Source organism: Ranitomeya imitator, chromosome 6 (assembly GCF_032444005.1).
Source record: "Ranitomeya imitator isolate aRanImi1 chromosome 6, aRanImi1.pri, whole genome shotgun sequence".
Lineage (NCBI taxonomy): Eukaryota > Metazoa > Chordata > Amphibia > Anura > Dendrobatidae > Ranitomeya > Ranitomeya imitator.
Window position 1 is genome coordinate 198,897,909 of NC_091287.1, and position 14,615 is coordinate 198,912,523.

Genomic DNA, 14,615 nt, shown 5'->3' on the forward strand with positions numbered 1-14,615 from the left:
CGTCATTGGCTGGAGGGTGCTAGACATCGTGTGGTGGTCTTGACTGATCACAAAAATCTGATTTACCTTGAGTCTGCCAGGCGTCTGAATCCTAGACAGGCTCGTTGGTCACTGTTTTTCTCTCGTTTCAATTTTGTGGTTTCATACCTGCCAGGTTCAAAGAATGTGAAGGCGGATGCTCTTTCTAGGAGTTTTGTGCCTGACTCCCCTGGAAATTCTGAGCCCACTGGTATCCTTAGGGATGGGGTGATTTTGTCGGCCGTCTTCCCAGACTTGCGACGTGCTTTGCAGGAGTTTCAGGCGGGTAAACCTGATCGTTGTCCGCCTGAGAGACTGTTTGTTCCGGATAGTTGGACCAGTAGAGTCATCTCCGAGGTCCATTCTTCTGCGTTGGCAGGTCATCCTGGAATATTTGGTACTAGAGACTTGGTGGCCAGGTCTTTTTGGTGGCCTTCCTTGTCGAGGGATGTGCGTTCTTTTGTGCAGTCTTGTGAGGTTTGTGCTCGGGCTAAGCCTTGCTGTTCTCGAGCCAGTGGATTGTTGTCACCTTTGCCTATCCCGAAGAGGCCTTGGACGCACATTTCCATGGACTTTATTTCGGATCTCCCTGTCTCTCAAAAAATGTCCGTCATCTGGGTTGTGTGTGACCGCTTTTCTAAAATGGTTCATCTTGTACCCTTGCCTAAGTTGCCTTCCTCCTCTGAGTTGGTCCCTCTGTTTTTCCAGAACGTGGTTCGTTTGCATGGGATTCCGGAGAACATCGTTTCTGACAGGGGATCCCAGTTTGTGTTTAGATTTTGGCGGACGTTCTGTGCTAAGATGGGCATTGATTTGTCCTTTTCGTCTGCATTCCATCCTCAGACGAATGGTCAGACGGAGCGAACTAATCAGACCTTGGAAACTTATTTGAGGTGTTTTGTTTCTGCTGATCAGGATGACTGGGTTACCTTTTTGCCGCTGGCCGAGTTTGCCCTTAATAATCGGGCTAGTTCTGCTACCTTGGTTTCTCCTTTCTTTTGTAATTCGGGGTTTCATCCTCGTTTTTCCTCTGGTCAGGTGGAGCCTTCTGATTGTCCTGGAGTGGACATGGTGGTGGATGGGTTGCATCGGATTTGGAGTCATGTGGTGGACAATTTGAAGTTGTCCCAGGAGAAGGCTCAGCAGTTTGCTAATCGCCGTCGCCGTGTGGGTCCTCGACTTCGTGTTGGGGACTTGGTGTGGTTGTCTTCTCGTTTTGTTCCTATGAAGGTCTCTTCTCCTAAGTTCAAGCCTCGGTTCATCGGTCCTTATAGGATCTTGGAAATTCTTATCCCTGTGTCGTTTCGTTTGGATCTCCCGGCATCGTTTGCTATTCATAATGTGTTCCATCGGTCGTTGTTGCGGAGGTATGAGGTACCTGTTGTTCCTTCGCTTGAGCCTCCTGCTCCGGTGCTGGTGGAGGGAGAATTGGAGTATGTTGTGGAGAAGATCTTGGATTCTCGTGTTTCCAGACGGAAACTCCAATATTTGGTCAAGTGGAAGGGTTATGGTCAGGAGGATAATTCTTGGGTGGTTGCCTCTGATGTTCATGCTGATGATTTGGTCCGCGCTTTTCATAGGGCTCATCCTGGTCGCCCTGGTGGTTCTTGTGAGGGTTCGGTGACCCCTCCTCAAGGGGGGGGTACTGTTGTGAGTTCTGTTTTTGGGCTCCCTCTGGTGGTTACTGATGGTACTGGGTGATTTGTGTTCTGCTGTCTCTGGTGTCCACCTGTTCTATTAGCATTTGGGAGTTTCCTATTTAACCGGGCTTTCTTGTCATTTCTCCGCCGGCTATCAAGGTTATCAGAGTGTTTTGTTACCTCAGCTTCTGGCTTCAGTTATCTTCAGGACAAGCTAAGTTTTTGATTTTCTTGTTCCACGTTTTGCTTTATTTTTGTCTTGTCCAGCTTGCATATTATTGTTTCTTTGCTGCTGGTTGCTCTAGTGGGCTGTAATTGCTCCTCATGTTCCATGAGTTGGAACATGAGTTCAAGTAATTACAGGATGGGTTTTTGAAGGGTTTTTTGCTGACCGCGCAGTTTGCTTTTGTATCCTCTGCTATCTAGTTTTAGCGGGCCTCATTTTGCTGAATCTGTTTTCATACTGTGTATGTGCCTTCCTCTCGGTTCACCGTCGTTGTGTGTGGGGGGCTGCTATTTCTGTGGGGTGTTTCTCTGGAGGCAAGAGGGGTCTGTGTTTCTTCTAATAGGGGAAGTTAGATCTTCGGCTGGTGCGAGACGTCTAGGATCAACGTAGGCACGTTCCCCGGCTATTGTTATTTGTGTTCCATCACCCTAGAGCTCGTTGGTGCTTGTCCTTTTGTGATTCCCTGCCATTGGAATCATGACAGATGACGTCGCGGTCACATGAGCGGTCACCTGACCACGACGTCATCGAAGGTCCTTCACTCACTGCATTCTCAGTAACGGAAGCAGACGCTAGCAGCGCTGTGAGCCAGGGGCCGTCCGAGGGTGAGTATATCCATGTTTTTTTTATTTTTATTCTTTATTTTTTCCATGAATATAGATCCCAGGGCCTGAAGGAGAGTCTCCTCTCCTCCAGACCCTGGGAACCACACGCCGTATAAGATGACTGGGTGTATAAGATGACCCCCGTCTTATACGGCGGGCATATCCCAAATTCCATATTTTATATGGAAAGGATGGCGGTCGTCTTATACGCCCAGTCGTCTTATACACCAGAAAATACGGTAAGTCTGTGCATACAGATTTCTCAACATTGTTAAAGTAAACTGCAGATCAAATTGTATTCATCATTCAAATTCAATTACAATGTTCATTCTTCTGCGCTATGGATTTCTTATACAGTGGGTACAGAAAGTATTCATACCCCTTTAAATTTTTCTCTCTTTGTGTCATTGCAGCCAATTGGTAAATTGAAAAAAAGTTCATTTTTTCACACTAATGTACACTCTGCACCTCATCTTGACAGAAAAAAAAACAGAAATGTAGACATTTTTGAAAATTTAATAAAAAAGAAAAACTGAAATATCACATGGTCATAAGTATTCAGACCCTTTGCTCAGACACTCATATTTAAGTCACATGCTGCCCATTTCCTTGTGATCCTCTTTGAGATGGTTCTACTCCTTCTTTGGAGTCCAGCTGTGTTTAATAAAAACTGATAGGACTTGATTTGGAAAGGCACACACCTGTCTATATGAGATCTCACAGCTCACAGTGCATGTCAGACTGAATGAGAATCAAAGGAACTGGCCAAGGAGTTTAGAGACAGAATTGTGGCAAGGCACAGATCTGGCCAAGGTTAAAACAGAATTTCTGCAGTACTCAAGGTTCCTAAGAGCATAGTGGCCTCCATAATCCTTAAATGGAAGACGTTTAGGACCACCAGAAGGCTTCCTAGACCTGGCCGTCCAGCCAAACTGAGCAATCGTGGGAGAAGAACCATGGTGAGAGAGGTAAAGAAGAACCCCAAAATCACTGTGACTGAGCTCTAGAGCTGCAGTAGGGAAATGGGACAAAGTCAATAATCACTGCAGCCCTCCACCAGTTGGGCCTTTATGGCAGAGTGGCCCGACAGAAGCCTCTCCTCAGTGCAAAACATATGAAAGCCTGCATAGAGTTTGCTAAAAAACACATGAAGGACTCCCAGACTATGAGAAATAAGATTCTCAGGTCTGATGAGACGAATATAGACCTTTTTAGTTATAATTCTAAGTGATAGGTGTTGAGAAAACCAGGCACTGCTCATCAACTGCCCAATACAATCCCAACAGTAAAACATGGTGGTGGCAGCATCATGTTATGGGGTGTTTTTCAGATGCAGGGACAGGACAACTGGTTGTCATTGAAGGAAACATGAATGTGGCCAACTACAGATATATCCTGGATGAAAACCTCTTCCAGAGTGCTCTGGACCTCAGACTTGGCCGAAGGTTCACCTTCCAACAAAACAATGACCCTAAGTACACAGGTAAAATAACAAAGGAGTGGCTTCAGAACATTATGTGACCATTCTTGACTGGCCCAGCCACAGACCTGACTTAAACCCAATTGAGCATCTCTGGAGAGACCTGAAAAAGGCTGTCCAACAACATTCACCATTAAACCTGACGGAACTGGAGAGGATCTGCAAGGAAAATGGCACAGGATCACCAAATCCAGGTGTGAAAAACTTGTTGCATCATTCCCAAGAAGACTCATGGCTGTACTAGCTCAAAAGGGTGCTTCTACTCAATACTGATCAAAGGGTCTGAATACTTCTAACCATGTAATATTTCAGTTTTTCTTTTTTAATATATTTGCAAAAATTACTAAATTTCTGTTTTTTTCAGTCAAGATAGGTGCAGAGAAAAATTAATGAGAAAAAAAATAACATTTTTGAATTTACCAAATGGCTGCAATGAAACAAAGAGTGAAAAATTTAAAGGGGTATGAATACTTTCTGTACCCACTGTATATTACATCTCATTAAAATTTATGTTATACCTGTTTTACTTCAGCTTGAAGATGGCGAAGCTGAACACATTGCTCTAGATGTTTTCTGTGTTGTTCTGCTGATAAGTCCAAATCCTGCTGCTTTTCATGTAGAAATTCAAGTAAATCTTGCACACGCGTTGCCATATCCACATCTCTGTCACAAAGAAGGTCAACACCTACACGAAAATGAACACTTATGAAAAACTTGCATAACTGAAGTTAATTTAAACGGTTTTACAAAGTATCAGCAAGGTGAAATTCATACCAATGTATAAAAGTGTCAGAATTTCATCTAGAAAACAACTCATTATTTACTTTATTTATGGTCAATAATCCATATTTTTTTATGTCTGTTTTACTCAACAGAAGTTAATAACATTGACAAGACCAAATACAGTTTCCAATGTTAATAACTGCAATGTATTTGTAAAAATCGGATGCTCTACAGATGATACATATGATTTTTTGGCGCATTCATAGACTTGAATAAGCAGTTGTTATCCAAACTATATAAGAGAACACTGCATGATGCAATTTTTTTTTCACACGGATATTTGATCATTCATTTAAACAACGTAATTAAGTAAGGTTGAGTATCATTCGTGTGGAGTCAGTTTTATTCACAGACAGCACTTGAACAGAAAATACCCTTAGGCTACGTAAACACGTTCAACATTTGGTCAGTATTTTAAATCGGTATTTGCAAGCCAAAACCAGGAGTGGGACGATCGGAAGAAAAGTAGAATAGAAACACGTCACCACTTCTGTATTTATCACCCTCTCCTGGTTTTGGCTTACAAATATTAAGGTAACCTACTGACCATATACTGAACGTGGCCTTATACTAACATTCAGGTCAAAAATTAAAAATTAGCCTACTTTACATTGTTGTGCATCTCCCTACTTCAAATATGTCATATGGATTAATGATGATTATTTTTTATTCAGGCCAATTACTAAGATAAGCTGTATACTAATCCCTTTCTGACATCGGGCATAATAGTACGCCGATGTCAGACTCCCCGTTTGGTGTGCGCTCCAGCGCTGTGCCCATACCTTTCCGGGCACAGGTCAGCTGATATATACAGCTGACATGTGCCCACAACAGCGGCGGGTGGAATCGTGATCCACCCGCGGCTGTTAGCTAGTTAAATTACACTGTCATTCTCTGACAGCGGCATTTAATTCATGCTTATCGGAAAAGCGTCAAAAATGCCACCCATCAGTGACAATCTTTGAACACTTTTTTCACCACTTAAATAAAAATAATCTATACATGTTTGGTGTCTGTGACCTCATAATGACCTGGGAATCATATTGGCAGTTAGTGAACATAATAAAGAAAAATACTGTGGAATTGCACTTTTTCTTTCCAATTTAACTGGACTTGGGATTTTTTTCCTGTTTTCCAGAACATGATATGTTCAAACAACTTGTGCCCTTCAAAAGTACAACTCATCCCGTAAACGGAGTAAAATACAAAAACACAAAAACCAAAATACCTCTGGTCGTTAAGGGGTTAAAGGAAAATCATCATAAGAAAACTGTATTAATCTGCAGACACAGTTCTAATCTGTATAAAGTGACCTGTGGTGTGATTTTGAAATCTGCAAGAAGTTAATTTCTCTTCTGGATACACAGAGTTTTCTGTTTAGATTTTCCCCATAGAATTGCGGTTTTAGGAAGTTTTGCCCCCAGCAGTTCGCCCCCAGCATTTCGCCCCCAGCAGTTCGCCCCCAGGTACACTTCGCCCCCAGGTTGTTTTGCCCCCGCACATTTCGCCCCCACACATTTCGCCCCAGCAGTTCACCCCCAGATGTTTTGCTCCTGGATGTTTTGCCCCCGGATGTTTCGCCCCCGGATGTTTCGCCCCCGGATGTTTCGCCCCGGGATGTTTCGCCCCAGGATGTTTCTCCCCCAGCAGTTCGCCCCCGGATGTTTCGCCCCCAACAGTTCGCCCCCGGATGTTTCACCCCCAGCAGTTCGCCCCCCGATGGTTTGCTCCCGGATGTTTCACCCCCAGCAGTTCATCCCTGGATGTTTTGTCTCTAGCAATTTGCTCCTGCATCCAGGAAAGACCTGCCTGAACTGAACATTGGCAGGTTCGCTTATCACTAATAATACACCATATGAGTCTAAGACATAGAATTCTGATCAAATTAGTTTTTTTATTCTAAAACTTTGTTTTCTAGATGAGTAATTTTACAAACAGACAGGAAAATAGTAGGATTTCATTGGTTACTAAGGAGGTCGTGCCCCCTTGGTAGCAGAACGGATCCTGGCTCCCTATGATACATTCAGGGCTGCTTGTTCACAGCCCTCTGCAAAGCTCCCCTTCACCCTCCGCTCATGTGCTCTGTCCTGGACAAGAGGAGGGCTTCCACCCTGCGTGTGTAAAGCCGTTACAGGATGGAACACATAGGGGGGCTTTGCAGAGGGCAGTAAACCAGCAGCCTTTTATACATCATAGGGAATATATTGTTAGTTGCATGTTCCTGTGCAGCCACGCCCTCTAGAATCCATCCACAAGTACTGCTACTAAGGAGAAACAACCTCCTTAGCAACCACTGAAATCATGCAGCACATGGAGCTTTAACTTGGATGAGACTTTTCACACAGAAGTGAAGCTGCTGGAAGGTCTTCTTTGGAAATGAATATCATGGGCACAGGTACTATAACATAACATGTTTTTGTATAGTTATGCTTTAACTGTATATATCAAAACTGTTTTAACAAGAAACATAAAAAGGTATAAAGGGGAAGGATTAGAGAAAAAGAGAAAATACAAATTACAGGTTATAATGCTTGAATTATTTTACAGCTAAAAACACTGCTCTCAAAACATACAATATGTGATCATGAACTAAAATTCAAAGCTGTAGGCAATGCCTCTCAGATAATCCATCAAGCTTCTATTATTGAAATCTTGCACGATACGTTTAACCCTTGCTGAAATTGCAGCATACTTTTTGTTTCTTGCAGCGATGGGATTTCCTGCTATTATCTGAATAATTTCAAAAATATGGAGCTCTTGCTGATGTTTCAGACAGTTAATGAACCAGTACATATGTTGGAAAAGATGTTTCTCGAAAGCTAGGGTGCCATCCGTCGACATCATTATTTGTTCGCTGTTGATCATTCAATATTCGTTCATACACATTCCAGAAATGTACTGGAAACAAAGGTGCTTGACATCCTCTGTGATTCATTCGACCGATATAGCTGTCTCCACAAGAAGCAATACCTATTGCCAACTATTTTGAAAAGTCAGGATCTTCCACCAACTCTTCAAATGATTGCACAACATTCTGTGGTGGTAGAAAGGCCAGGGCAGGTATCATTCATATCCAACGGGCAAATTCATGGTCACCTTGGTATTGCATCTTGAGTCCTTCATTTTGAACTTTACGCCAAACCAACTGTAATAGGTGGAAAAAGCAACCAGTCTTCACAAGGTTGGGGAATTCACTTTCAAATGCCTGTATTGCAGCTAGTTCAAAATCCAACATCAGGTTGTCTGGCTGCAGTTCAGGCTGCAAGTTCTTCAGCTCTTGCAGCAACCTCTGGTATGTAGAATGGCTCTTGTCTGTCAGCAAGGTGTACACTAGCGGAACAACAAGGCCGCTGTTGACTACATGGATTGTGTAAAGTTGCTTAAACAAGGCTGGTGTAGTGAAAAACATCAGCAAAACACTCTTTACTTTGTGCCAGTAGATGGAGATTGTCTCTTGTTCCAAATATCAACATACGACTGTGTACATTTCCTAATTTAAAATGAAAGTATTAGTAGAGGAAATAACAGAAAAAGTGTAACAAGCAGCAGACAGAGAATTTTGGGATAAATTCACAAAAAAAAAATCCTAATCAGAAGCCTCTGTTCATATCTCACATTAAAAACTCACATTTTGCTCCAGATTTTCTGATTTAATAATAAAAAAACTGAAGCAAAATCTAGTGTGAAGGGGCCAACCAATAGTTTTTTACAACATATATTGTCCCAGTGGAAAACGATATATTTTTGTTTAAAATTAAAATTACTTCCAAACTTGAAATAGGTCACATTTTTAGGGTACCTTTAGACCCTTCAACTAGACGGCCGTTCAGCATGGCCGATCGCCGCCATGCTGAACGGCCGTCTAGTTGACAGCTGTATCCAGATGCGGCGTGCGGCTGGACATCTGAATGAATGACTGGGCGGGCCGCCCACCTGAATGGGGAGTTCCATTCAGGCGGATGGGCGCGCTAGTCATCGGGTGGGCAGCGCGGACGTTCGTGACATCCGCGCTGCCTATGCTGTCTCATTGAGAGGATTGTGCAGGACGCAAAAAACGCCAGTAAAATCACCAGTGTGCTTTTGGCCTAAGGCATAACTGAATGGTCCATTAGGCTGGGGTCATATGCAGCATTAATGTGTAAATCCCATCCACATACTGATGAAAAAATTTTGTTTACAAAATAAAACATGCAGTGCAGTAGGTCAATGTATGCTGCCATTATACAAAGAAAATTCCAGCCATTCAGACAAGGGGCTGAAATCCTGCACTAAAACCTGCACCTAAATCTATATAGTTACAGTAAGTGAAGATTTTGATACAGAATTAGGGTACCACAATAGTGGCAGGCACAAATAGATTCCTGTGGGATCTGCAATTGCTACCGCAATTACAGCCGCTGCGGAGATGCTGCTCCGCAATCCCCTTCCGTTAGTGGGCACAAGGCCTCAGGCTTTATCCAGACAAGCTGGATTTACATGCATATTCCGTGCTGTGTTTCCTGCCTGAAACCCGCCCTTTCATGTCTATGGTGTGGGTTATGGGCGGATTCCAGCCGGGGCCGGAAAACGCCCCACTGGAAAATAGCTTCAAAGCTATTTTCCGGCGGACCCCATGCTTAACTAACCCATTCAAGGGAATGGGCAAGAGGGAAACCTCCCGAAAAATGCCTGCAAACCACAGGAAATACGCTCGGTTTAGGCCATAGCAGGGCATGGCCACGCCCATAGCAGAGCTTGGCCACATCTCCTATTTGCAGAAGCGTTTTGCCAAAGTGCTTGCAAAGTGCTTAAAAAGTGCTTGCAAGCAGCATGCAAACCGCCTCTGCAAATCCTGGCGTATGTCACCTGAGCTCCGGAGTTCAGCCCGACCTGTCCACGGATCTGCAGGACTGAACTACGAGAGCCGAGGAATCAGCCGGCGATGGCAGTTCAGCACGTGCATGCCGAAGACAGGCCAGGCTGAACTCCGGGGCAGCATCCAGGACAGGTAAGGCCAATACAATGCTGCATATTTGGAATTAGTGTTGGCCGATGCGATCACTGAAGATCGTAATTTATTTTGATTTTCAGGCTGATCGTTATTTTAAATTACGATCCGATTTGTAGCCAGATCATGATGATGATCTGAATTAGAAATCGGAATCCTCCGTAATCTGAAAACACTGTCCGGGCATACACGCCCGAACGGTGTGCGTATATATATATATATATATATATATATATATATATATATATATATATATATACACACACACACACACTCTGTACGTGTGTACAGCGTGTGTGCATATTTAGCTTTATTAAATGGCTCCAGGCTGCGCTGTTAAAAAATAAACAAACCCAGTTACTCACCTCTTGATCCAGTGTCCAGTACTGGCTCCGGCTCCTAGCCCAGCAGTGCAGGGAATCCCGAAATCCGGGCGGCGCATCGCCGCGTTTGTGCCTGCCGTACTATAACTACAATGGAGAGTGCTCCCAGGACCGCTCACTAGACGGTCCTGGGAAAGCACCACATCACAACACAGAACAGCCCGACACATGTGCAGAGGTGGTGATGCACAATCCAGAATGCATAGCGTTGGGATTTCAGAATTCACTGCACCGCCGGAGACAGCGCTGGACAGCGGAGAGAGAGTTGAATAACTGAGTTTGTTTATTTTTTTAACAGCGCAGCTTGGGGCCATATATGCAAGAAAGCTGGAAGAAGAATGGCTCAACTGAGATTGTTGCTGAGAACTCAGTGTGCTGCTAGAGCAGGGGTTGGCTTCCGCCCTTACATGCATCCATGAAGAAAGACCTCCACACTGCTGAAGTCCTATACAAATCCTTTATTACATTACAAAGTTCCAAAAGTGCGAGACCACCATCACCCACCCACATATATACATATATATACACACATACTGTTCGGGCGTACGGTGTGCATATATATATATCTAGCTCTGGAGATTGGATCGGAATTAATTCCAATCTTTCGGTATGATCAGCCCGATCTGATCCTATCTTTCCAGTGATCGGCCAACACTAGTTGGAATCAGTAGGCCTCACTACAGTATATTACCCTCAAAGTTTCCCTTGAAGGCAAAAATCACATAGTATTTTATATCAGCACCTTATAGTCTAGCATTTTTCACATTTGTGCAAAATAAACTTTGCAATAATTATGCATAATATAAATGTTTTAATACAATGTTAAATGGTTAAGTAGCTTACCAGAGTCATGCAGAAGGAAATGCTGCTGGACACCATCAATACTGATCTCCAGGAACTCCAGGGGGATAACAAGTTGATCAAGGGTTTGAGGTAACCTTGGAATATTGCCAAGTTGCCTTGCTAATGGTATTGTCCTCTTAAGTGATGCTTTCCTTGGGAGAAGTGCTGCAACATTAGAATGGGCTCCTGAAATGACGTCTGTGAGAATCTGTTGTGGTGTCTCCTGTGTTGTCCTTGCCCTGGTGACCACCTCATTGACAAGTCAGATTGCTTCAGGTCTTGCAGCTTGTGCTGCGTGACTGTGAAGATTGACTACTTTCACAACTTCGCCAGATTCTTCATTGGTCCAAACACGTCCCTTGCAAGTCGACCGTTTTTCACATACCCAGATGGAATGGACATCATCAGCGGTTCGTTTGGAAAATAAGTAAATGTGATTCTCGTAGCCCAACTTCTTCCTTCCACGTTTGGACAGAACTGAATTCATAGTTGTAGAAAGTGAATTGCTGTGGAAGCTGACTGATTTTTTGTGGCAGTACACTTCTCTCTTTTTGGAGATTTCAGACACTGCTATATTCTGATGTACAGATGGAATAAAAGCTAGTCTAATGTAACTTGCAGGACATGTGACCTGCTACTTGTTACATCTGCAACAAAACCAGCGACAAAGCAGGTCAGTGCTGGGTCAGGTAAAAGTTCAAAATTGTTTAGATTTTAGGCCTCTTGCACACTGTAATTTTAGAGTGGATTCACACTTGTGTTTGTGGCCACCAGAGGTTGAACCGCTCTGGATCTGACATCCAGCTGACCCCAGGGCAATGATGGCGGAATGCTGGCATTCCGCTTGCATTGCCCATAGAAGTGAACGGCTGGATTCCGCGATCTGCAGCCGCCTGTTCGCTTTCGTAATGCCGCATTCCACTATCAGTGTCAGAACAAAAAGAAGAGCATTTTCTTCTTTTCGTCCGCTGCAGGTTAGCGGAATGCGACATTACAGAAGCGAATGGGCGGCCTGTAGTGCATATGTAGCGGAAGTGTGAAAGCACCCTTACGTTGCCACTGTTTTAGAACTCCAAAGCACGTGTTTTACTGGAATTTTTCAGAGCGCTTTTGTGAGCGCTCTCGGTAATGACCCATAAGATACAGGCTATTGATGAACGTTAAGTGCTCAAAAATAGCTCCAGTAATAAAATAAAAAGAGTTGGCTGAAACAACACCTCGCTTTTCCAGCCATTGACTTATCTACTATATAATTGTCTAAGGGTCACATTCGTCTTTCTGTCTGTCCGTTTTATTTGTATATTCATTGGTCGCGGCGTCTGTCTGTCATGTAAATCCAAGTCGCTGATTGGTCGTGGCAAAACACCCACGACCATTGCCACGACCAATCAGCGACGGTCACAGTCTGCCAGACAAATGGCCGCTGCTTCACTGCCCTGCACTCACCGCTGACCGCTCACACAGGGTAAATGCCAGCGTTAACAGATCGCGGTGTACCACACTCCGTTAACACTGCTATTAACCCTGTGTGACCAACTTTTCGCTATTGATGGTGCCTATGCAGCATCAATAGTGAAAAGATGTAATGTTAAAAATAATTTAAAAAAAAGTTATTCTCACCCCCTCCGAAGTTGCGCTGTTCTCCGTGCCTCTCTCCGGTGCATGCCGTGCTTTCCGGTCCGAACGATGCTATGCGTCCAGGACCTGTGATGATGTCACGGTCATGTGACCGCGACGTCATCGCAGGTCCTACGCTCAGACCGGAAGCCACCACAAGCACTGCAGAGAGGCGTCAGGAATTCAGGGCCCGTGTGTGAGGTGAGTATATCTTTATTTATTTTTTTTAACACGACTATAGTGCCCACATTACTAGACTACGTGGGCAGTGCAATATACTACAACAGCTGGCCAATATACTACATGGCCTGTGCAATGTACTACGTGGACTGTCCAATATACTACATAACCTGTGCAACATACCACTTGGCTGCGCCTTCTAGAATACCCGATACGTTAGAATCTGGCCACCATCTACTATATTCAAAATTGGCAATCTTCTTAGAGATTTTCCAGTGTTTAGCACTTGGGAAAGTGGCTACTGTGAAAGAGGTCTTAGGGCTAAAACACAAGGCCGAAATTCCCTGCCTAATTTGGGGCCGAAACATCTGGGGGCAAAAAGCTGGGGGCGAAACATCTGGGGTGAACTGCTGGGTGCGAAACATCTGGGGGCAAAACATCCGGGGGCGAACTGCTGGGTGCGAAACATCCGGGGGCGAACTGCTGGCGGTGAAACTTCCGGGGGCGAACTGCTGGGGGCGCGAAACTTCCGGGGGTGAACTGCTGGGGGCGAAACATCCGGGGACAAAATGTGCGGGGGACGAACTGCTGGGGGCGAAACATCCGGGGGCAAAACATCCAGAGGCAAACTGCTGGGGGCAAAACATTCAGGGGCGAAATGTGCGGGGGCGAAATGCTCCGGTGCGAAATGTTCGGGGGCGAAGTGTAAGTGAGGGCGAACTGCTGGGGGCGAAACTTCCAACTCCCTAGAATTGCATTAGATATAGAAAATCCACAGGTAAAAAACCCCGCATATTTTTTTTGTGTGCATTTTTCCTGATGAAACGCATTAAAAATCCATGAAATTCATTCATGACTGTATCAATAATATTTTGTCAAAGCCAAATATCAGGTATTATAAAAAACAAAGAAGCTTAACCACTTCACATCCGGAGGTATTTTTGGTTTTGCATTTTCATTTTTCGCTCCCCTTCTTCCCAGAGCCATAACTTATTTTTCACATTTTTCTGTCAATATGGGCATGTGAGGGCATGTTTTTTTGCAGGACAAGTTGTACTTTTGAAAGACACCATTGGTTTTAACATATCGTGTTCTGAAAAACGGGAAAAAAATTTCAAGTGCAGTAAAATTGCAAAAAACTGCAATCCCACAGTTGTTTATTTATTTTGCTTTTTTTACTAGGTTCACTAAATGCTAAAACTGACCTGTCATTATGATTCTCCAGGTCATTGCGATTTCATAGACACCAAACATGTCTAGATTCTTTTTTGATCTAAGTGAGTGGTCACGTGGTAATGTGGTGAATATGTACGTGTCTCAACTCCCATAGGCGTGGAACACATATTCATTACCATTTTGAGCAGTACCACGTGACCACTCAGCACAGGAGAGGAATGTTGCTGGCACTGGGACAACAGAGATGCAGGGACGGAGATGCAGCGATGGTGTGAGGGTGAGTAGGATGGGGAGATGTGAGCCATGCATACAATGATGGGACAGGGGGAGCCAAGCCATTCAGGACCGGGGGAGCCGAGCCATGCGGGACCGGGGGAGCCATGCATACAACAGGGTGAACTACACATACAGGACAGGATGGGGGAGCCATATAACAAGACAGGACGGGGGAGCCACATACCAGGACAGTACGAGGGGAGCCACATACCAGGACAGGACGGGGGAGCCACATACCAGGACAGGATGGGGGGGAGCCACATACCAGGACAGGACACGGGGAGCCACATACCAGGACAGGATGGGGGAGCCACATATTAGGAAAGGACGGGGGGAGCCACATAGCAGGACAGGGGTGAGGGGACAATGGATACCAAGCTTATACTAGAGTCACTAAGCTT

General features: G+C 44.5%; 1 protein-coding gene across 1 annotated transcript in view; it reads right to left on the reverse strand.

Moving 5' to 3' along the window:
* The window catches only part of TRIO (trio Rho guanine nucleotide exchange factor), a 2,940,676-nt gene that overhangs the window by 1,837,915 nt on the left and 1,088,146 nt on the right, over positions 1 to 14,615 (reverse strand). The window contains 1 exon segment of the mRNA XM_069730426.1: positions 4,488 to 4,654. Coding sequence (XP_069586527.1) covers positions 4,488 to 4,654 — 167 coding nt within the window.